Here is a 21,826-nt window from a genome sequence, read left to right as displayed (position 1 = left end):
AATGAACTATGCAAAATGTTTAATCAGATTAATTATTGACATCACAAGAATCATAAAAATATTTTAGTAATAATATGATACATAGAACAGAAATTCTGTTCACTATTATAAATTACATTCGATTAACTCTTACATTAAATTTTACAAAACAAAAATTTATTTCCAATGTTGATAATAATGACAAAAATATAAATGAAAATTATCTTTAATTATATATAATATCTTTAAATAAATATCTAAAACATATTTTAATGAAAATTCTAAAAACCACAATTCATCAATTTTTCATATTTTTTGATATTAATTTTATAAGTTCATAACTTAAAACAAAAAAATGTTAGAACAAAATAAACTTGTGTATTTTAAAGTAAATAATTCAGTTATTTTTCATTTAAAAAGACAATTTAATGTTTCTGCAATAAAATTTAAATAAATTGATTCTATCATATTTTTATAAGTAATTTAAAAGTAAAAATAAGAAGAAAGTAACGTAGTTCTATTATTATTATTATTAATTGTATAATATGGTTTATTAGGCATAAATGACAAATTATAGCTAGTAAAATAACTTAAATAATTTCAACAATATAATAATTATGTGTTCAATACTAGTAACAAATTTATAGAATATTTCATTAATATTATTTTTTGAAAATTTTTACATAAGTACATCAACACTTTTATTAGTAAAACTGGAAGACACAATAATACTAATAAGTAACTTGTTTTGACTAAGTAAAATTTGTATAATTATAACAATTAAATTTATAAGTAAATAAAATAATAACCTAAGTATAGTTATTAATTAAATACACAAGTAAATAATATTTGAAATCATAACTATCTTATTAATACTGATATAATAATAAATAGTTAAGGATTGTGCAAAAAACAAAATTAACTCACATAACAATACAATTTTATTTAAACATAATAGATAATGCAAGTATAGACTACAAAACATAGGATAAAATATAAAGGTAACATACCACAGAAATGTTTATAATAAAATTATAAACAAATAATATCAATAATTTTGAAAGTAACATAATAGGATTTACTTAGTTTACATGTTGTATAATCCCCTAATAAATATTATACAGTAATAATATCCTTACAATAATGTGCATATAAACAGTAAATTTAATAATAAATAAATTAAAAATAACAAATAAAAAAGATTAATCATAATAATCAAAATTTTACTTGGAATCAAATAACTTAAAATTGAACCCAATTAGGATTAGAACCACTATTTTGTGACTGTGTATTAGTATTAGCAGAAGCAAATTCTCCCCAATTATTCGTATTTGTTGGTTGATGAGATGGAGAAGATGTCTGAGAAGGTGGTGCTGGAATGGTTTTAGTTCCTGATGAACCTGGTGGAGGAGGTAATAGACCTCCTATGCCAGAAGATACAGTGCGAGGTTTTGCTTGTTTGTTATTTACTTCACTACCATCTTTTTTCTAGAAAAAAAAAATTATATTTTTTAAAAGGAAACAATTAAAAAATAACTACTAAAATCTTAAAGTATGCCAAAATTATATCATAAAATACTGTGATATCAAACATAAATATAAATTTATTTTTGTTTGAACTGGTACATTTTTTTTAACAAATACTTACTCAAAAATTATTTTTACAACATAAATAAGTTGTTATAGTATATTGTATGTATTTTTTAACCAATGTATGTCATTTGTCAGTTTATTAAGAAAAAGTGAAAAGAACAATCAATTAAGCAACATGAACATTGGCAGTTCATTGGCTTATAAAATGCACTGTTTTGAAAGATTGTAAAACATTTATGCAATAGATCTTAACAAAAATATACTTACAGTGATTTTCATATTTATCTTAATTGTTTCACCTTCTTTAAATTTTAAATCCAATTCTTGTTTAGGTTCATTCTTTTCTTTAGCAATGTCTTCACACACTTTCAGTCTCTTAAAATGATCTTGCAAAGCAACATTTAAATCAAAACTATCTGAACGATCTCCAAAACCCAGACCAATAAATGCAGCACGCCCTATTAAAAATAAATAATTATTTATTAGTACAATATAAACATAGATATATTTTATTTTTGAAAATTTATATTATTACCATTTTCATCTTGTATTCTAATGACAAAATAACGTGAAGAGTCTGACACAGATTCAATGGCAACTCCTGGATATTGATCAATTGGACACTTTGCAAAAAGTTCTCCATTATTACGATCTTCTAATTTTAATGTGCATGCATCACCAACACTGACAATACGCATACGGCCAGTCCATGTTGGCTCAGCAAGATTCCAGTCAGCTGCTCTAAAATTAAAATAATATATTGATGTCATTTCTATTTATTATAGCTATTTAAATTTTAAAGTCACATGCTCCTAACAATAAAAAATTATCACATTAAATTTAAAATAAACATAATTAACTTAAGCTAACATTTTTTTTATTTAACAGATTATTCTTATTGATTAATATTTTTTCAATATAAATACATTTACCTATATCCTCTGTTAGTAGTTCTAGGTGGTATTTTAAAGACAAACACTTCATTTTTCACAAGTAATATACTTTCATACGTTTCCATGATTCAATAGTAATATTTTATCTGACACAAAACGAAAATTTAGAACATACGTATTAACAATATAACAAGTACAATTCGGGATAATTAGAAATCGCTCTTGCTGGTTGTCAAAGAAACTATTATCTGACGTTATCAAAAATATTTGTTCTTTTTTTTACTGGCAGCACTGTAAACTCTCCTGAAACACCAATTATTGTAATACACAACACTGATTTTTCTCAAGGAGAATTGATTTACAGAGTAAATTAGATACTCCCAAAACGGTTGTTAAACTTGAACCTGTCTAAACAAAACAAGCATTGTGATTTTCAGTTAGATTGTATTTTGATAATTAGAAATATTAAATTTAAATTTTACAACTTTATTAAGCTTTACAAGTAAGGTCAATTTTTCAAATACTTATTAAAATAACTATTAGTTTTGAACAAATTATAGTTCGAAGAAATTGTTATTCTTTTTGTTTTGAAAACGTGTATTTTTTTTTAATGAAACTGACTTATAAAATGGGTGGTAAAATTTTCCTTGTTAACTTTTAACTATTATTATTACATTTTATTTTACGTTATAAGTTAAAAATAAAAAATATTTAATTTAAATTATTTGGCATATGTTTGTTCATAATGCTTGAAGTTTGTGAAACTAAATTATATATTCCAACTTAGGATATGTTCTTTTTATTTCTGTTTCTTAGTTTATGAGGTTAATATATACTACTTGTAAAATTTATATATAGATATAAAAATATTAAATTCATTTCATTTTGAAAAGGTTACCATCTTTAATTTTTTGAATGATATATTTAAATTGTACATTTTTTGCTACAAATTATTTTTCTTTAAATAAAAATTTAAAAAATAATTATCTGACAAAGTTATAACTCTCACTTTTACGGTAGAGTTAATTTGTTTTTCAAACATCTTTTTATTTAAATCAGTATTTATTGTATTTTCCAGATTACCATTATTGATCATTTAAAAATGAAATCTAATAAAATTATAATCTAATTATTCATTTTTTTATTATATCTACTATGTTATGAGATAAAAATATTAGAATTGTATTAAATTTTAAACTTTATTTTAAGGATAAAACATTTAAATATATTTATTCTTATTTGTATTTTAGACATGAGCCGAACAAATAACTCTGGGCTAAAGAAAAAAATAGACAAACTCAAAGAGTTTTCAATAGCTGATGAAAATTTTGAACCTCCTCAACAAGCATCTACACCAGCAAAATATGTAAGAAGAAGTTCAAGGAAAGCGTTACGTACGCTTGAAAATAGCAATATTCTCAATATTAGTGCAATCAGAACACAGGAAGAAAAAAAACCTATACTTGTAGAAAAACCACTTAAACCGTCTTTAGAAGTAATAAATGAAGACTATGAGTTTAAACATGTGCCCGAGTTATTTTGCAGTGATCCAGAAAATGAAGAGGAATCAGAAATAACAGAAGAATTTACTCTTACTAAAACAAATGAATCTGATGATAAATGGACAACTATGAATTCTGATGCTTCTGATTATAATTTCACAAACATCACTGACATTATGGCTGAAATTGATGCAGATATAGTTGTAAGATTTGAGAAAGCTCCAAGAAGATCTTATCCAGGAAGGAAACGAAATAATAAAAGTTTGTATGAAGATGAAAATGAAAATGACCAACAAATACTACTTAAAACAGACAAAAAAGAAAAAAGAACAAAACAAAAGAAAAAAGTTGACCCACAAGAAGAAGCCTTTATACGTTCAATTAATGAACATTTTAATGATGTAGAAACATTTAGTTTAACTGTAGAATGAACAAATACTTTTGTGATAATTTTGTGTTTCCTTTTAATTTTATACAAGTGTCCTAATTTTTTTATACATATTTGTCTTTTATGCCTTTGAAGTTTTTATTCTACTTTTACTATGTATTGATAAAATATACATTTATTTCTATGTTTAATCATTTTATGTTTTCATAAAATATTTGTAGTTTCATTGTGGAAATTTAATTTTAACATATTATCAATTATGTTTGTCACTTGACACATAAAATATGTTAAATTAGAAATATCTATAACTTATTATAAATTGTATAATGTTTTCCATAATTATATATATAATTCCAAAAGAGGCTAGTTTATTAACGGCTTAATATTATATGATTTTGTTAATATGTTTTAACTGTAAATTTCTTCATTGTGTTAAGTATTTTATATATATGTACTCTAAAAACAAATTAATTGATAAGTAAATGAGTTTGTGAATTAATTTACAAGCCTGTATCATGTTGTAAATTTTATTTAATAACAGCTGATAAATTATTTATAAATTTAAACTTTTAAAAATGTTTTTAATTAAATTGAATCAACAAAAATGATATTGAATTGTGAATGAAAAGTCAATTGAATTATAATTTTTTTATCGCATATATGGCCTAAACAAAATTTGTATTATTATATAATTCATTTTTAAATACAAAGAAAAATGGGCGTGTTTAACATACTATAAAATGAATAGCTCTGTTTAAATATTTTTGTTCAATCCTAATTTTAGAAAAAAAATATTCATAAGAAATGGTTTAAATTAGTAATTTTACAAGAGTATTTCTTAAAAGAGGAATCTATATGGCAAATATAAATATTTGAAACGATTAAAGATAATTAAAAAAAATTATATTTTTACAACATAACTTTTTAAGTCACTTTAAAATTAAACTTAAAACTTTTTTCTTATCAACGAAGGAACGAACATATAAACCTAATGCCTAATTACAAAACCCCCACTTCACAGTGACTATGAAATAAAAATTTTAACCGATTAAATAAAAAAGACATATTCATTCTCGTTTGTATTATATATTAATAAAAATTTTATTTAGAATTCTATTTTTAATATAGAATTCATATACGCATATTTTAAACAGTCCTTGGAAGAAGAAATTTATAACAGGCGTATACCTTTTATGATAAAATTTATACTGATAATGAATCATTACAAGTGAATTTTGAAGAAAACTTTGTTATATCGTGCAACTAGATTAATACATAATAGACATTTCCAAGTATTTGTATTGTGAGTTTTTTTATATTCTTAGGTGTTAGAAAGTTTTTTAAACATTAAATATGACTCCAAATCCTCCTGAGGTAATTATATTAGACATTTACTTTACACTTAAAATCTATTTTTCATATATAACACATTTAGCAATATAGAATTCATAAAGCAATGAATTCTATATTTTTGTATAATAAAAATAGTAATAATTTTGATGTCCTTGTAATTCATTATATTAAGTTGTTTCTTATTAAAAGTAGTTATTAATTTTTTTTTTTTTTTTCAAACTTAATTATTTAATGTAAATATAAAGAATATATACAATTTTGTTCAATAAGTAGCTTTTATAACACTATAGATGATTATAAATTAAAAATTAAGATTTACTTTTATAATTTTCAGTTAATGGAGGTGGATCAGAGCATATGCTCGCGTGGTGATGGATTTAAGTCTTATTATACCACTAAAATTGAAGAACTTCTATTAGTAGTTGCTGAAAAAAGTATGAATCTTAGACGTTTACAAGCTCAAAGAAATGAACTTAATGCTAAAGGTAAAAAATTAATGATTTATTGTAATAACAATTTATAAAGATTTCAATTATAGTGAGGTTACTAAGAGAAGAATTACAACTCTTACAAGAACAAGGTTCATATGTTGGAGAAGTAGTTAAACCAATGGACAAAAAAAAAGTACTGGTAAAAGTTCATCCTGAAGGAAAATTTGTTGTTGATATTGATAAAAATATTGACATTAATGATGTGACTCCTAATTGTCGTGTTGCATTACGTAACGAAAGTTATACATTACATAAAATTTTGCCTAATAAGGTTAGAAGTTTTTATTTTTAATAATAATAGAACATTATTTTTAATTTAATGATATTTAGTTTTAAAATGTATATTAAGTCAAATTATTGGTTAATTGATTAATTATAGTTTCTGTCATATGCTAGGATTTAAATTAATTTACAAATCTTAGCTTTACTAAGGAGGTATCCTTTAACATAATATAGGAAAAATTGCTAACATGTAATATTAACATAATATTTTGTTAGTGATTTTTGTAGATTTTTTACAAAAATTTGTTTTGTAACCAATTTTTAAATTATTTTATCAACATATATGTAGTGTGATTTTTTAAGACTGACATATTCCATTTTTTTTTTTCAAATAATGATTTATTTATAAAAATGCACAAATTAAAATCGGATTTACTTTTATAAGTTCTTGTGAAAATTAAGTTTATTGTAAAAAAAATTATTTCTTAGGATAGATTTAAAGGGAACTTTTGAAAATTAAATGGGAACCTACAATTACTTTTTTCTATTAAATTGGGATAATTAAATTAATTTATGACTAGTTAATAACCAATTATATATTGTTACTTTTTTAATTAGTATAATTTTACAAATTCAAATTCCATGAACAACCACCTTGCAGCTATAAATTACTTGAGACACTAAAATTAATTAGATAAAAAGCATACTTATTTCTCAGGTCAGTTTTCTTCGCTACGTTTATACCCATATTATTAACTTTTTATGTCCTTTCATCCAAGCATCTTTATCTATACTATTTCAATTTCAAAAAACTTATATTCAACTTTTATTTCAAAAATAACATAATTACAAGTCATGTATTGCTATAGGACATTGTTCAAGTATTACTAACAAATTTATATATTTATTCGACCATCTATGACTTCTACCTATTATTTTACTATTAAAATTAGTTTTTGAATTTAATGTAATTTTTAGTTATAGGCAAGAGGAGTGTGCTAAATTGAAGATATCTTATTTATGAGTCATTGTAAAAATAACACTAAATACTACTTTACTCCTCACTTTTTCTAAATTTAAAAATAATAATTTTATTTAGACCATCCTTCATTTAATAATAAAAAAATGATGGGTTCTTATTTATCTTTTAAAAGTTACCCCTAAAATCTACTCTTTAAAATAATTATTTCTTATAATAATCTTATATATTTACTATGGTTCTGAAATAACTTATCATTTAGGTTGATCCTTTGGTATCACTTATGATGGTTGAAAAAGTACCAGATTCCACCTATGAAATGGTTGGTGGGTTGGATACTCAAATTAAAGAAATTAAAGAGGTTATTGAGCTGCCAGTTAAACATCCTGAGCTATTTGACGCTTTAGGTATTGCTCAACCAAAAGGTGTACTTTTATATGGACCCCCTGGAACAGGTTTTTAGATTATTAAAAACAAAAAAAACATAATAATTATTATTTTTATATTATTATAGGCAAGACTTTATTAGCCAGAGCTGTTGCTCATCATACAGAATGTACATTTATTAGAGTATCAGGCTCTGAACTTGTTCAAAAGTTTATTGGGGAAGGATCTCGAATGGTCAGAGAACTTTTTGTTATGGCTAGGTAGGCAATAAGTTTATTTAAGCTTATAAGTAATAAAAAATTATTTATCCTTAGAATTTAAGTTAATATTAATTATCTTAATTGTTATGCATTAGGGAACATGCTCCAAGTATTATATTTATGGACGAAATTGATTCTATTGGTTCATCTCGTATTGAATCGGGCAGTGGTGGAGATTCTGAAGTGCAAAGAACTATGTTAGAATTGCTTAACCAACTTGATGGTTTTGAAGCAACCAAAAATATTAAGGTATTGTATTTATTTATGATTGATTAATTAATCATAAAATATTTATTATATAAAAAAAAAAAAAAAAATCGGGATGTTTTTTATTTAAAATTATAAAACCTTGGGATTAACCCAACTTCAATTTCAAAATAATTTTTTTCTCTTTTTATTAAATATTATGAATATTATAAATGGCCATATCCTGGTATAAGGTTTATAATCTGTTGTGTTAAGCTTAATTGTTTTCAATCATCTTTATTGTATAAAGAGGTACAAGTTTATTTTGATTTGTATTTTTAAATATTTAAAATTTGATTCTTATAGGTCATTATGGCAACAAATCGTATTGACATTTTGGACACAGCTCTTCTACGTCCTGGACGTATTGACCGTAAAATTGAATTTCCACCTCCAAATGAAGAAGCTCGTTGGGACATTTTACGAATTCATTCAAGAAAAATGAATTTGACTAGAGGAATTAACTTAAAAAAAATTGCTGAACTCATGCCAGGTGCTTCAGGAGCAGAAGTAAAGGTATATAACTCGAGATTTTAATAGTTTTTTTATTTTACATGAAAATTTAGATAGTCAATAAATAACGATTTCAAATAATTTTAGGGAGTTTGTACTGAAGCTGGTATGTATGCTCTAAGAGAAAGACGTGTCCATGTAACACAAGATGATTTTGAAATGGCTGTCGCTAAAGTTATGCAAAAAGATTCAGAAAAGAATATGTCTATTAAGAAACTCTGGAAATAATAATATAGTTATTTGAATAAAAAATACTTCATAAAAATAATTTCAGTTTATATTTTTACAGAAATAATTATTATTTAATTGTTTAACTTAAATACATTTAAATGAAATTTGTGAAAAGATGATTGAAGTAAATTAAATTAATTAATTATTTGTGTATAATTTGTATGAATCTCTTTTTAATGAAATTACCAACTTTATAATAGTTTGAATAATTAGAATTGGATCGTTTAATTATATGATGTATCATTTTCTATTTAGAAAACATTGTTTAGTTTGATGGTATCCATTAAAATTCACAAAGTATTAAATATAGCAGTTTTGCATTTGATTTAATATTTTAGTTGTTACGTAGAATAATATGACTAAATTTTAAAGTATAATTATTCTTCTACCTTGAAGAGTTGCAGTTACTTAGTACTTAAGTGGAATATATTCATAATTAATATATATATTAGAATTTTAAAATCTGAATTTCTGGTTAAAAAAAAATGTCATAAGGCCAACAATAATATAGGCTTGCACAGACATTACAATATACCTAATTAACAGGTTATCAATGGTTTTATAAAATAATAAATACAATATTTATAATAATAGGCATTTTTAAAATACTAAATAATACTTCATAAGGACATGAACATCTTAATAATTTCTATTTCATAAATCAAGTTGTTCTAACCAATTGACATAAAAATAATACAATTTTGAAATTTGCCCACCAAAAAATGACATTCAAAGTTTTGTTTTATATGAACTTAATAGGAAGTATTTAATCCAACTATTTGTCTCATTCAAAGTCATATTAGTTATCAATATTATTAAACTTTAAAATCAAAAATATTGTCATAACTAGGTTGTTTCAAATATGTTACATGTGATTATTATTTCTTTTAATTAAGAAAATGATTATAATATTTAGAGCTAATATCAAAAAATACATATAAATTAAATTTTTATATGAAAAAAAACTAGAAAAACGTTATCACAATAAGCAATAATAAATATCATAGAAGAGTTGATACTTCATATTCTTTTTCATAAAAATCCCGGTAAACTGAAATAAAATCTGTTGCACAACAGGTTAATTTGGGTTAAATTTAAATTATTTAATAGACATAAGCTCCTATATTTAATTTTAGAACTATCATATCAGATTAATCTATAATTATCTTATCATTTTATTGAATTTCATACACATTTTTTTTAACCCCTCTATATTTAAAATGTAGTAATTATACTATTATATGATTAACATTATCATATTTAATAAATTACACAATTAAAATAATTTTAAGAATGTAAATAATCAAAGTAAAAAAAAAATTAATTTATCTGCGCATTAAAAATAATTTTTAAACAATATAATGTAACACAGATATTTAAATATTCAATATACAAATTTAAACGCACAAAAATAAATAAATTTATCCGCTTTTATTCGATAAACTTGTACTTTCATAATAACTCAAAACAGTTATGTACAACTTAAAACCAAATGGATGGGGCAAATGAAACCAATGTTATAAAATAATATCCACATTTTTAACATTAAATGGTAATATAAATAGTAAATTTTATTTACAAAAAATTTCAGCTTTAGTATAACTTATGAAGACAAATTATACATAGTTACTTTTGTATAGCGGGTTGGGAGTATATATTTTTTATATATTTATATAAAAAAGAAATGTAAACACTAAAAAAAAAAAGTGTTTTAAACTAAAATAATAATAAATTTTCAAAATAAAGCTAAAATGTGTTGAATTTAACAAAACAATGTATAAATTCAACAAAATAGTTACAAAAATGTATTTGATTAAGAGAAAGTTATGATAGTAGTAATCGAAATTATTAACTTTTTTTCAACAAATTTTTTTATTTGGTTAAAATTAATATTTATTAAACGGTTCACTTTAACTGTTATTACCATCAATTTATAATAGAACTTTTTAAAAAAAACTTAAAAATGGAATACTGAATAATCAGAAGAACTCGTTTAATAATATTAACTTGCCTGGAGTAAAAAAGTTTTGTCTGTTCTAAGCTTAGACTGATTTCCATGAATTACAAATAAATGTTTTTAATTTATAATTTTATAATATTAATGTAGTCCAGAATTGGTTAACGATTGGCATTTTTTAATTGATTTGAAAGCCAGTCAAGACCTTCATAGAGACCATCGCCACTGGTTGCACATGTTGCTTGAATGTACCAGTTTCGATTACGCAATGTGTGTAAACTTAACTTATCAGTTATTTCAGAAGCATTCATAGCATTTGGTAAATCCTGAAATAATGTATAAAAATCTTAGAATATACAGTTCAAATTTACGTAAAACTTAAAAAATATAAAGTAAATTCTTAAGATAAGTTTTTAAAAGTTCTATTAGATAAATCAAACAATAAAAATCTAGGAAAACACATGTATATTGTAAGAATACTTATTACTATGTTCTAACCACTTATATTATTCATGTTTTACTTCAATATAATTATATATTTACTTGTTTATTAGCGAATATCAATAGAACTGCATCCCTAAGTTCATCTTCACCAAGCATTCGCATTAGCTCTTCTTTAGCTTCAAAAATACGTTCTTTATCATTACTGTCTACTACAAAAATCAAACCCTAAAAATAAAAAAACTATTTAATAATAGATAAGTTAAATTGAATATGTTAAAAATAAATTCAATCAAAATTTTTATATAATACATTTATCAACAAGATAATTAATGTTTTATAGTTTAATCACGGAACTTTAAACAATATGACTAATTATCATAAAAATAAATATATTAATGAGTATCACTAGAAATCTTTTGTCTTAAAAACTTAACACAATAAATTCATTAAGATGAAATGTACTTTTTTACGTAAATTTTAAAATAAACCCAAGATTTCAATTCAACATTTTTTGAACATTTTCAACAATTTCCAACATTTTTATGTTTTAATAAGTATTCACCTGTGTATTTTGGAAATAATGCCTCCAAAGTGGACGGATTTTGTCCTGTCCACCAACATCCCATACTGTAAAACTAATATTTTTGTATTCAACAGTCTCAACATTAAAACCTGAAATCCACCAAATATATAATATTAAATGATTATGTTTAATATTAACATTTTTGATTTCTTACCAATAGTTGGAATAGTTGTAACAATTTCACCTAATTTTAATTTATATAAAATAGTTGTTTTACCAGCTGCATCCAATCCTACCATCAGTATTCTCATCTCCTTTTTACCAAATAAATTTTTGAACAAATTAGCAAAAACATTCCCCATTCTGAAAAATAAGTAAATATTTTATTAGATTCTTCATATTTTAAAGGAGTCTATTTGTCAAATTCTAAATATTTTTACAACATATAATGGTCTTGTTATTTTGGTAAAACTTAGAATAATATTTTAATTAAAATAAGAATGTATATTGTGTTGATACTTTAAATAATTTCATACATGTTATTCCAATCAAGAAAAAATTACTTATAACAATTTTAAAATACAGTAGAACTCCAATTATCCGAACTCCGATCATCCGAATCGCCGATTATCCGAATCACTTTCAGAAAAAATCAGAAAAAAATTTGTCCAAAGTCCGCGGCGTCAGTGTAGGCACAACACGTGGTAAGAGTTCCCACTCCAGTTCCGGCGCATTGCAGTCACCTGTCATTGTTTATTTTGATTAGTCAGTGAATGGGTCCCGGTCCCCATTAATTCGGATAATTGGAGTTCTACTGTATATAAGTTATTTATTATTGTGCAAAAATAGAATTATTGATAACTTATTATTGAATAAATTGACTTAAAAGTTAATTGTTCTATAATTTAGCTGAATAGAATGAAAAAAATATTTATATAACTATCTCTAGATTTAACCATTTTCAAATAGATTAATATAAAGTTTCATATAATAAAATATATATACAACTTAATACTGTTTTAGTCTTTTTTAACTATTATAACACTCAGATAAATATGAATTAGACAGGAAACAAATAAAATCAATAGTAATTAAATATTTTATAAGACTTCAATTCAAAATCAACAAATATTTAATCGCCAACTTGTTGGCAAAAATCATAAAATACAACTTTTTCATATGCAAGTATATTTTTGCTACTTTCAAAAAATATATATATAAGTTTAATTTAAATGTAAATTATTGAAAAATAAACATTGACATACTAATTAATAAGACAGTTAACTAGAATTTATCATTTTATCTTAATTTTTCAATCAACATATCAGTGTTTATATTTCTAATTACACATACTTTGCAAAAAAAAAAATTACTTACATAATGGTTAATGTGGAATATAAATGGTGAAGTGTAAAAAATAAAACAAAGGACTGTAACGATTGATGAACAAAAGTATTAAACGAAAAGAATTACTCGCAATGTATGATTAGCACTAAAGTACTAAAAAATTCTTGATGATGTAATAGAATTTCCTGAAACTACCGTGACCCAATGTTAGCTTCTTTTTTTTACTAATATCAGTTGTAAATACGCACTAAAACGAGGCTGAAAACATTATCACTTAATAAGGTTCAACGATCAATTTACGTGATGTTAATATTCCAAGTAGGGTGTAGAAAAAAACCCGAGCCCCGAAATTGATCGCTTCCAGCAATATGGTAGCCCTTGACCGACTCAAAGCTCAATCAACTTCGTATCAAAAGCCTCAATTAAAATATTTATTCCGAAATACCGACTATCAACGAGACAATACCGATTGTAGCAACGTGTACCCTAAGTAGCCGCCGCCACCGCTAACGACGGGTGTTGCCGGACGGAACGCCGCGAAATTAAATCGTTACTTACTTAATATGTGAAACTGTCAAACGAGGATTCGAAGTACCGGTGAACGAACAAACTATCGTACGTAACAACGTTAAAAAAAACCGAGTATTGAGTAAGATGGCGGCTTATGGTACAAGTTCTTGTTGACTCGGTTTTTTTTTTAATTTTATTTATTTACTATTTTTTCCGCTGTTTCTGCTGGCTCTAGTCTCTACATGCGTGCCACGTATGGAGCACAATTGTTCCTGGACCAGGCACGTCATTGGTCAACCGGCGTCACGTGAACGCTGGTCGTTTCTGCCATGAAAACCCCCAAATGACAGTTAAACAGGTTTTTGCATAATCACACAACAAATAGCAAGTCGAAAGATCATTAACATGCTACATGATTTAGAAAAATCCCTCAATTCACTTTTATTTTTAACTAATTGTTCATGAATATTCCATCAATTAAATCAATTGAAATTTCATTTCACACCTGTGGATTGGTAACACTTCGGTACAAAACTATATCATCGATTCGTCATTCTGTCGTCGTTAACGAACATGACATTGCCAGTTTCTCAATTTTGATAAAAAATAATAATATGATAACAAATTGATTTATTTTTTATTCAGATATTTATTGTTTTAAATGAAAAACAGATCTTTCCATATTAGTTTGGGAATTATATTTATTTTATTTAATCTACGTGTTCTTCTAAATACTTAAACAAATTAGTTGAGAAAAAATAATTCCAAAATCCTGTGAGAGATTGAAGTTTTTATTTATAATTATTGTTTAACATATTTCCTGTTTAACTAATATCAAAAATAAATAATATTTGTTCATAAGTGAAATAAATACTGGTGGTGTTAAATAATTAGAATATAGAATTATGAGTTTGAGGAAAATGTGTCAAAGCCAAACCAGTCGAATATCTAAATATCTTAAAAAACGCATAACACGAAAAATATTGGATTGTTTTGTTCACAAAAAAAATTTAATAAAGTTTTTGAATTTTCTGACACATTAATAATAATGAGTAATACTAAACATAGTTTTAAAATTAATTTTGATATGGAACTAATAAATTAATTAATTGACGTCGTTTATACAACAATCGAGATAATTTTTTTATCAGATAATGTTTGTATACGTAAAAAATGAAACTATCTTAAAATTGTACTTTTTTATTTGTCTAATACGCTTTCAAAATTTAGTATTAATTACTAAAATATTAAAACAATTTTTTTAATTCTTTTCAAAGTGTAATATGTACTTAACATAGAGTTTTATTAATTAAGAATATGTAAAACAAAATCAATGAAATAATTAATTATTAATTTTCTCGTAATTTAACCAAACCGATCGTTCTAAAATTGAAACTTAATTGTTTTTTGAAAAACAAATGTCTATAAAATGGTTTACTATGAATTACCATTGTACAAAATAAAAAGATATTTTTGTTGTCTTTACAGTATATCTGTTATTAACTTTACATCGTTTAAACAGGTAGAGTTACAAGAAACTGAATAAGTCACTGCTATCCAAATGAAAAATGAACAATTACACAACAAAATGTTTTTATACGCAAACTAATTTAAACAAAATAAAATTGTTTATCTATATTTTTTTGTTAGATTATACATTTCCATTGAATTCTACTAGAGTGTCTCTGATAATGACACTTGTCATTGAAACGAATAATTCAAATCTAAAAATATTGGATTCGTACAAGTTTTATAATTAAAGCAAAAAATTTTTTTTTTAATTTTTACGTGATTATTCAATCTAAAACTCGATCTTATTCTGGTTTTTTTAAACTAGTTTTAAGTAAAAATTATTTTAGTACAAAATCAAAGGAAATATCAAACTTATAAAATTATTTTATGCAAGTATAAAAGTGACAATGATAGTGCATACAAATTTATATATATATTATTATTTTAATTAGGAGCCAAATTTTGGCTAAATATGAAATTTTATATTTAGGCAATTAGTTCACATCACAGACGTGACTTACACTATGTCAACAATGCTGTTTATAATACATTTAAATAAAATTAAAACGGTTTCCCCGAAGTAAACCGATTAATAAGATCAAGTCCCCACAGTGGTTGATCGGCCGGTACCATGTGACCGGCGTCACGAACTAACAGTACTGTAAGAGGTCCAGACGCTGTGACATATCCAGCGACATCAGTTTTGTTACCGTCGCCGTTGATTGTCCAAATGGTGCGGGGTGCATTGTTAAAGTCATCGGCGCCACTCCATTTCAATGCTTGGGCCAAACGCGTCGTGCCCACGTATGGAACGATGATGTCCAACTGACCAGAGTACAATAACACACGGTATAACCTCGAATCAAGCAGCGTAGCTAACCACGAACTCATTGATTTCATCATGTCCCCTATCAGGTGTTTCTCGACAAGGGAACCGTTGTTAAACGGCCTGTTACCGACGTGTAAAACGGACCTCATTGTCGGGTGTTGTATGTAAGTTTCCCAGTCGCCGTATGGTGTCGGCTCTTTGTCCCACAACATATTAAAATAATATGTCATACCGGTGTAATTATAGAACAACGATGGAGACGGATACATGTCACCGTTCAATAGACGATCAAATGTCAGAAAAGCGTCTTCGTATTTTTCGTCCTTGATTTGTTGTTGGGCGATTTTCTCTTGTTCTTCGAATGTTGATTTCTGAGATTCTGAAATTATAAATCACAATTTTATTTTACTTATTTTATTGGAATATTATGCGAAATATGTAAATTTTATGAGTAAAATTTATATATTTTTAGAAATAATAAAGTTTTTGATAAAATATTACGTAGAATTTTTTAAAAGTTATTTGTTGCGTTTTTATACATACCACTCAAAAATCCGTGTTGATATAAATATTCGCTGTAAATCAATTGATTGGCTGGGTCGATGAGGCCGTTACCAATAGCCAAACCTTTAAGATTGATTTTCAGGTTTGATGTTGGATTGTTTAAATGAATGGCGTATGAGACGGCTGGTACATATTTACCAGCGTAAGACTCGCCGGTAACGTAAAAATCGTTCTTCTGGTATTCGGAAAACAAAGTAAAAAATTGTAGGAGGGCTTCGTACATGTTCAACCCTACTTGACTTTCGTTAGTATTGTAACCAGCATCGTCCTCGGTGTAGCTAAATCCTGTTCCAACTGGGTTGTCAATGTATAAGACGGAGTGCGTAGTCGTCCAAGAGTGTGTTCGCAGCTTGAGCCCGTGAGTCTTACCCACCGAAAATGGACCGTGTTCGTTGAACAAACCGAATAGGCTGGAAGCACCAGGTCCACCTTGTAACCAAAGCAAGACAGACGCATTTTTCGGCGACACGGCCGCCGGGAAGAACCAGAAGAACAAATTGGAGTTGGTCGTATCGTTGACGGTTAAGTAACCAGAATAACTATCAATATTGGCTTTAACTGGCTTCACTTTGCACGCAGCTCTGGCCATGTCCAGTTGTCCTTGGCGGATCATTGGCGTCAAGTATAAGGCTCCATCGTCATTGTCTGTGTCCCGGACGATATTAATTTGTTCATCAATTATTGGGGCGTAATCCGCAGCCACCGGATCTAAAACGAAAGTAGCGGCAGTGATCACAAAAATAATTACGTTGCGCATGGTTCACAGATACTGCATGGAACACCCGGCGACTACTCACAGACAGCACAAAGAGCAACACTCAATAGTGACTGAAGTTTGAACCGAGTTATCTCTCCAATTTATCAATATGGTTGTCTATAGAATAAATAGATAAACGGCCATTGGTAACATAATGAATGGTTATTGTTAAGTTCTGACTTCTTAAGAGGGGTTTACCTATAATACAAAAAAATGTATATTTATCTTTGTTGTTAACTGAACAATTCTGTATTTTTATACTCATTATAGTAGTTTTTTACTCCTATTCATTTTTTTTAACACAATTTCAACCTTGTAATAAACTTTATTATTTTATCGTTTCGTGTTCTTCCCTTATATTTCTATCTACAATTTTTTCATAGGCGTAGATTGAGGATCCTGGAGGGCTTAATCCCCCAAAAAATTTAACCTTCCTACAGTAATGAGTATTGTTACATTTCTACAATTTGTACATAATTTATAATTATATATAAATTAAATTAAATTATATTGTTTTTAAAATAGATAAACCTGAGATAATAAAAAAAAAAAATCATCGAAATTTCATTTATTTTTAAGAAGGTTCTTAAACAGAACAATGGATACAAAAATTAAAAACTTTGAGGTATCTTTTGGTAAATAAAAATATTAATTTTTTATTTTTATGATTTGAAGTTAAATAATTACCAATAGATACTAATTTCTACTTAAAAATTTAAATAACTAAGTACAATTATACTATATTGTTAATTACCAAAAATTGTTTTATTTATTTATTTAGAGAGATTAGAGGTAAAAATAGCATGAGTAAACAAAAAACATAATTATTTTGTAAATAAAGATAAGAAAACTCGGCATGTTACATTAAAATAATTATGATAACAGCGTCAGTCATCAATTTTGATTGACTATTATAATTATCTTAATTGATTATTATAATTATTAAGACATAAAATACCTTTTACAAAAAGAATAATACTTAAGTACCCGTAATACAAAAAAATTAATTAATTATTAAATTTTTAAGAGGTCCAGAAATTTTAAATTAAATGTTGATTTAATACAAGAATTCTTAATTTCTTCAATTTATTTTTGATTATGACTATATTTGTAACTTATTTTTTTGTATCATTATTAGAAAGCAATTTAACTTATAGATCTAGCAGAAACTAAGACTAATAAAAATTATCATAGATTATTTTTTATTTAATAACTGTTTAAGGACGTATCACACTATGTTAATAGATTATTCATAAAAAAGTCAATAATCCAAAATAATGATAACGCCTATCAATGTTCATTATAATTAACGAAAAGTAACATTACATTTTTTTTAAGATTATGAAATTTTGAAAATTGATTATAAGTCCTACTTAGTGAAAATAATTAATGTATTTTATTTTTTACTGCTAAAAAATGTTTTTTTAGTAAATCACTTTTAAATGTTCAAATATTGAATTCTTTTCCAAATTATTTAATATTATTTAATAAATTTAATTATTTAATATTAATAAATTATTTACATTAGTTATAATATAATATTTAAAATTATAATCGTGTACTTTTAGTTTATATTTCGTAGGACATATGATTAAATTATATTATATAAGAATGAGATCTCGCTATATGTTATTTTGCTTTTTAGCGATATTTTCACTTAGCATTTTATTTATAATATTTCAAGATAGCCTTAGTAGGCCAGCTATTGAAACTCTAGTCACTGAGACTCATAAACAAATAAAAAATTTAAAAACATTCAAAGTAAATATATTAATTTGATATATTTTAATTAAGCTTAAAACTTATATTTCTATTAATTTTAGGAAAATATAAAGATAGCTGAACAAAAAGAATTAGTTGTTAACAATGAATATTTGTATTCACTTGGGTTTGTGTCAAATGCACCTCTGTATCAGATTAAGCCAATGAATAATTCTACTTTGCCTTTCATTGTTACTTATGTGATGGATAATGAACATGGTCAAGTTGTTGGACTAGCACGTTGTGTTAACAAGTACTTGCCTAACCATTTAATATTTATCTACAATTTAGGAGTACCAGAATATCAGCTTGGACTTGTATGATGGAAAAATTTGTTTTAAATTTTTTACATTTTACTTAAGTATTTTTTACAGATGAAACAGTTTTGTAACAATAGTACTAAATGTGTAATTGTTGAGTTTAGCTTATCAAAATTTCCATCTCATGTCAGAAGTTCACATATTAAAGCTTATAGGCCTCTTGTCTTGCAAGTATGAATACTTAAATATTGAAATCTTAGAATTCCTACACTAGTGTTAAAAGTATAGTCATATAAATAATGACATAATATTTTAGGATGCATTAAATCGAGTTGGGGCAGTATTATTTCTAGATCCAGATGTCCGAATAATATCGTCAGATATTGAAAAACTTTTTACTAAATATCAAAATAAATCTGTAATTGGGTGGGAGACAAGAATTGCAACTACAACCATAACTCATCCTAAAATGTTTGATTACTTTCATACTCCTGCTGAAAATTTTTTCTTTTTGCCTATTATTCAAGTAGATAAATTAATTGTCTATAATACCGAAGATACACACCAAGCTGTAATGTTACCCTGGATTCAATGTGCTCTTATTAGCGAATGTATTTCACCAATTGGTATAAAAAAAAATGAAGATATATAAATTTTAATGATATCATTATTGAAGTTTGTAATTTTAATTTATAGGAGTACAAACTAAAGGCTGTAGATATGATAAAAAACCACAGTACAGATATTCAGGTTGTCATGGATTTGATGTGTCAGCATTTAATATTGTGCTGGGTATACATTATCAATTTGACAGCACATCATATGTTATCCATGAAAAGCCTGAACTGTTTTTTACAAAAGTTACAGCTAGAGATGCTCAACAAAATCTTCAAAGTTTAATATTAAATATTACTGATTCACCTGCAGTCACATGATTCAAAAAATTGTATTGTCGTCATGTTATACATTATTATTTGCAAAAGATAAATATGTCAATTTTTGTTTTATGTTGAGAGAAAATGTTATTTTATCTAATAACATGTATTAGGAAGTATTTCAATTTACAGAATATTTTCTAGATTTATTCATTTTAAATGTAGTAGTTATGTTTTATGTATTTTTTAAGTAATATTAAAAAAAAAAAAGTTACTAAAACTAGATATATGTAACTTTTAAGGCTGTGATACAAATATTTAAGTTATTCAATTTAATGTTATATAAATGTAACAATTCTGGTTATTTATTGAACATAATTTATTAACAGTTACCACTTCAGATTAATGAGCATAGTATAAATCTCTCTTATGGCACCTCAGAAATGGAAGTTGTGTCATAGAAGGATAAAAATATGTTATCCCTAGTTGAAAGTGTGTGAAACAAAATATTTTTCATAAAATGACAATGTGATAATCAAATAATTTTTTTGTAAACATGTTAGATTTATTTAGGTTCCTTAATTTACTAGTTTTTGAGCAACTATTTTAAAAATCTTTTTGGTGTTTTTAGTTGTCAACACAAGTGTTTAATTATATAACAACTATTGTCAAATAAAATTATATATTGATTCTATATTTATTTAAACCTTTTACTGTCTTCTTTAATATAACAAAAATTAATTTAAAAAAAAGAAATTAGTTAAATTTACTGATTTTAAATTGAGCTATACGAAGTGATTTATTTATTAATGACTATTTAATTTCTCCTAAAATAATAATTTTGAAAAAAGAAAAACCCAGCACAGGGGGGTCGCGGCACAGTGGTGACGTGGCATAGTTGGATCAAGTATAATGATATCTGACAGTGATTAAAATCACTATAAAAAAAAAACGCTTCGATGCAAATCTTTAGATAGTGTTTAATTTTAAAAAATTGGTGGATTATTCCAAAAGCTTCATAAACTGCTAGTTCCTTATTAATATCCTTATTAAGATAAAGTATGTCGAATAAAAAAGGGATTATTAAAAAATAGCATTTCCCATAAAAAAATTATATTGTTCAATACACTTTTCAATAAGTTATAGCATAATAAAGTTAAAAATGTAAAATACAAAATCGAAAATTTTCACACAAAAATAGCATTTGGTAGCCATTTTCACCCTGAAGATAAAATAAAGTCCGAAATTTTTTTTTTTCATAATAAAGTATATTACATTAGCTTTAATTTAAGATATATATAAAAGTGTCAGACTTTCCGGAACACTTTCAAAAGTTAAGTTGAAAAAATTAATTTTTTGTAAAAAAATTGTCATTTTAAATCCCCCACTGTGGGCAGGTAAAAAGTCAGATTTATAAAAAAAATATACCAAATGATAGGTAATGACATCA

The 21,826-nt window shown here is 25.3% G+C and overlaps 6 protein-coding genes across 7 annotated transcripts; 3 read left to right on the top strand and 3 right to left on the bottom strand.

The window, feature by feature from the left end:
* Positions 1-2: 2 nt before the first annotated feature.
* Positions 3-2,711, bottom strand: LOC126895290 (NECAP-like protein CG9132). The gene is made up of 4 exons (XM_050667010.1): positions 2,505-2,711; positions 2,108-2,313; positions 1,840-2,030; positions 3-1,467 (listed from the first exon to the last, which is right to left on the bottom strand). Exons 1-4 carry the CDS (start codon positions 2,588-2,590, stop codon positions 1,222-1,224), a joined length of 729 nt encoding a protein of 242 aa, XP_050522967.1. The 5' UTR covers positions 2,591-2,711; the 3' UTR covers positions 3-1,221.
* A 116-nt stretch (positions 2,712-2,827) lies between these two features.
* Positions 2,828-4,546, top strand: LOC126895292 (uncharacterized). The gene is made up of 2 exons (XM_050667014.1): positions 2,828-2,967; positions 3,716-4,546. Exon 2 carries the CDS (start codon positions 3,718-3,720, stop codon positions 4,396-4,398), a length of 681 nt encoding a protein of 226 aa, XP_050522971.1. The 5' UTR covers positions 2,828-2,967; positions 3,716-3,717; the 3' UTR covers positions 4,399-4,546.
* Positions 4,547-5,564: 1,018 nt separating this feature from the next.
* LOC126895273 (26S proteasome regulatory subunit 8) lies at positions 5,565-9,193 on the top strand. Its single transcript, XM_050666957.1, has 8 exons — positions 5,565-5,729; positions 6,043-6,193; positions 6,247-6,470; positions 7,663-7,855; positions 7,915-8,047; positions 8,143-8,296; positions 8,600-8,809; positions 8,894-9,193. The coding sequence occupies exons 1-8, from the start codon at positions 5,709-5,711 to the stop codon at positions 9,032-9,034; spliced, it is 1,227 nt and encodes a 408-aa protein (XP_050522914.1). The 5' UTR covers positions 5,565-5,708; the 3' UTR covers positions 9,035-9,193.
* Positions 9,194-10,449: 1,256 nt separating this feature from the next.
* On the bottom strand, positions 10,450-14,064 carry LOC126895299 (ADP-ribosylation factor 1). 2 transcript variants are annotated; one of them, XM_050667022.1, is made up of 5 exons: positions 13,867-14,064; positions 12,176-12,324; positions 12,001-12,110; positions 11,538-11,663; positions 10,450-11,320 (listed from the first exon to the last, which is right to left on the bottom strand). In XM_050667022.1, the coding sequence occupies exons 2-5, from the start codon at positions 12,321-12,323 to the stop codon at positions 11,156-11,158; spliced, it is 549 nt and encodes a 182-aa protein (XP_050522979.1). In that variant the 5' UTR covers position 12,324; positions 13,867-14,064; the 3' UTR covers positions 10,450-11,155. The 2 variants fall into 2 exon arrangements, with proteins under 2 accessions (XP_050522979.1, XP_050522980.1); XM_050667023.1 differs by lacking the exon at positions 13,867-14,064 and adding an exon at positions 13,339-13,821.
* A 1,360-nt stretch (positions 14,065-15,424) lies between these two features.
* Positions 15,425-17,574, bottom strand: LOC126895266 (venom serine carboxypeptidase-like). Its single transcript, XM_050666944.1, has 2 exons — positions 16,703-17,574; positions 15,425-16,538 (listed from the first exon to the last, which is right to left on the bottom strand). The coding sequence occupies exons 1-2, from the start codon at positions 17,478-17,480 to the stop codon at positions 15,892-15,894; spliced, it is 1,425 nt and encodes a 474-aa protein (XP_050522901.1). The 5' UTR covers positions 17,481-17,574; the 3' UTR covers positions 15,425-15,891.
* A 1,377-nt stretch (positions 17,575-18,951) lies between these two features.
* LOC126895279 (uncharacterized) lies at positions 18,952-21,328 on the top strand. Its single transcript, XM_050666978.1, has 5 exons — positions 18,952-19,241; positions 19,304-19,558; positions 19,616-19,732; positions 19,818-20,127; positions 20,198-21,328. The coding sequence occupies exons 1-5, from the start codon at positions 19,068-19,070 to the stop codon at positions 20,434-20,436; spliced, it is 1,095 nt and encodes a 364-aa protein (XP_050522935.1). The 5' UTR covers positions 18,952-19,067; the 3' UTR covers positions 20,437-21,328.
* Positions 21,329-21,826: the final 498 nt, after the last annotated feature.

The sequence above is a fragment of the Daktulosphaira vitifoliae genome, unplaced genomic scaffold, assembly GCF_025091365.1.
Source record: "Daktulosphaira vitifoliae isolate Bord-2020 unplaced genomic scaffold, ASM2509136v1 Scaffold_1, whole genome shotgun sequence".
Lineage (NCBI taxonomy): Eukaryota > Metazoa > Arthropoda > Insecta > Hemiptera > Phylloxeridae > Daktulosphaira > Daktulosphaira vitifoliae.
The sequence above is the reverse complement of the archived record's forward strand: the minus strand, read 5'-3'. Positions and strand labels throughout refer to the sequence as shown.

Excerpts from the sequence above, each read along its gene's own strand:
- LOC126895290 (XM_050667010.1), bottom strand. The coding sequence starts at position 2,590 with ATGGAAACGTATGAAAGTATATTACTTGTGAAAAATGAAGTGTTTGTC. Across the intron at positions 2,314-2,504 it reads ACTACTAACAGAGGATATAG|AGCAGCTGACTGGAATCTTG; the intron begins GTAAATGTATTT and ends TTTTAATTTTAG. Across the intron at positions 1,468-1,839 it reads AGATAAATATGAAAATCACT|AAAAAAGATGGTAGTGAAGT; the intron begins GTAAGTATATTT and ends TTTTTTTTCTAG.
- LOC126895273 (XM_050666957.1), top strand. The coding sequence starts at position 5,709 with ATGACTCCAAATCCTCCTGAG. Across the intron at positions 7,856-7,914 it reads ATATGGACCCCCTGGAACAG|GCAAGACTTTATTAGCCAGA; the intron begins GTTTTTAGATTA and ends ATATTATTATAG. Across the intron at positions 8,810-8,893 it reads CTTCAGGAGCAGAAGTAAAG|GGAGTTTGTACTGAAGCTGG; the intron begins GTATATAACTCG and ends AAATAATTTTAG.
- LOC126895279 (XM_050666978.1), top strand. The coding sequence starts at position 19,068 with ATGATTAAATTATATTATATAAGAATGAGATCTCGCTATATGTTATTT. Across the intron at positions 19,242-19,303 it reads AAAATTTAAAAACATTCAAA|GAAAATATAAAGATAGCTGA; the intron begins GTAAATATATTA and ends TATTAATTTTAG. Across the intron at positions 20,128-20,197 it reads CGAATGTATTTCACCAATTG|GAGTACAAACTAAAGGCTGT; the intron begins GTATAAAAAAAA and ends TTTAATTTATAG.
- LOC126895292 (XM_050667014.1), top strand. The coding sequence starts at position 3,718 with ATGAGCCGAACAAATAACTCTGGGCTAAAGAAAAAAATAGACAAACTC.
- LOC126895266 (XM_050666944.1), bottom strand. The coding sequence starts at position 17,480 with ATGCGCAACGTAATTATTTTTGTGATCACTGCCGCTACTTTCGTTTTA. Across the intron at positions 16,539-16,702 it reads TCAACACGGATTTTTGAGTG|AATCTCAGAAATCAACATTC; the intron begins GTATGTATAAAA and ends TTATAATTTCAG.
- LOC126895299 (XM_050667022.1), bottom strand. The coding sequence starts at position 12,323 with ATGGGGAATGTTTTTGCTAATTTGTTCAAAAATTTATTTGGTAAAAAG. Across the intron at positions 11,664-12,000 it reads ATTATTTCCAAAATACACAG|GGTTTGATTTTTGTAGTAGA; the intron begins GTGAATACTTAT and ends TTTTATTTTTAG. Across the intron at positions 11,321-11,537 it reads TGATATTCGCTAATAAACAA|GATTTACCAAATGCTATGAA; the intron begins GTAAATATATAA and ends ACATTATTTCAG.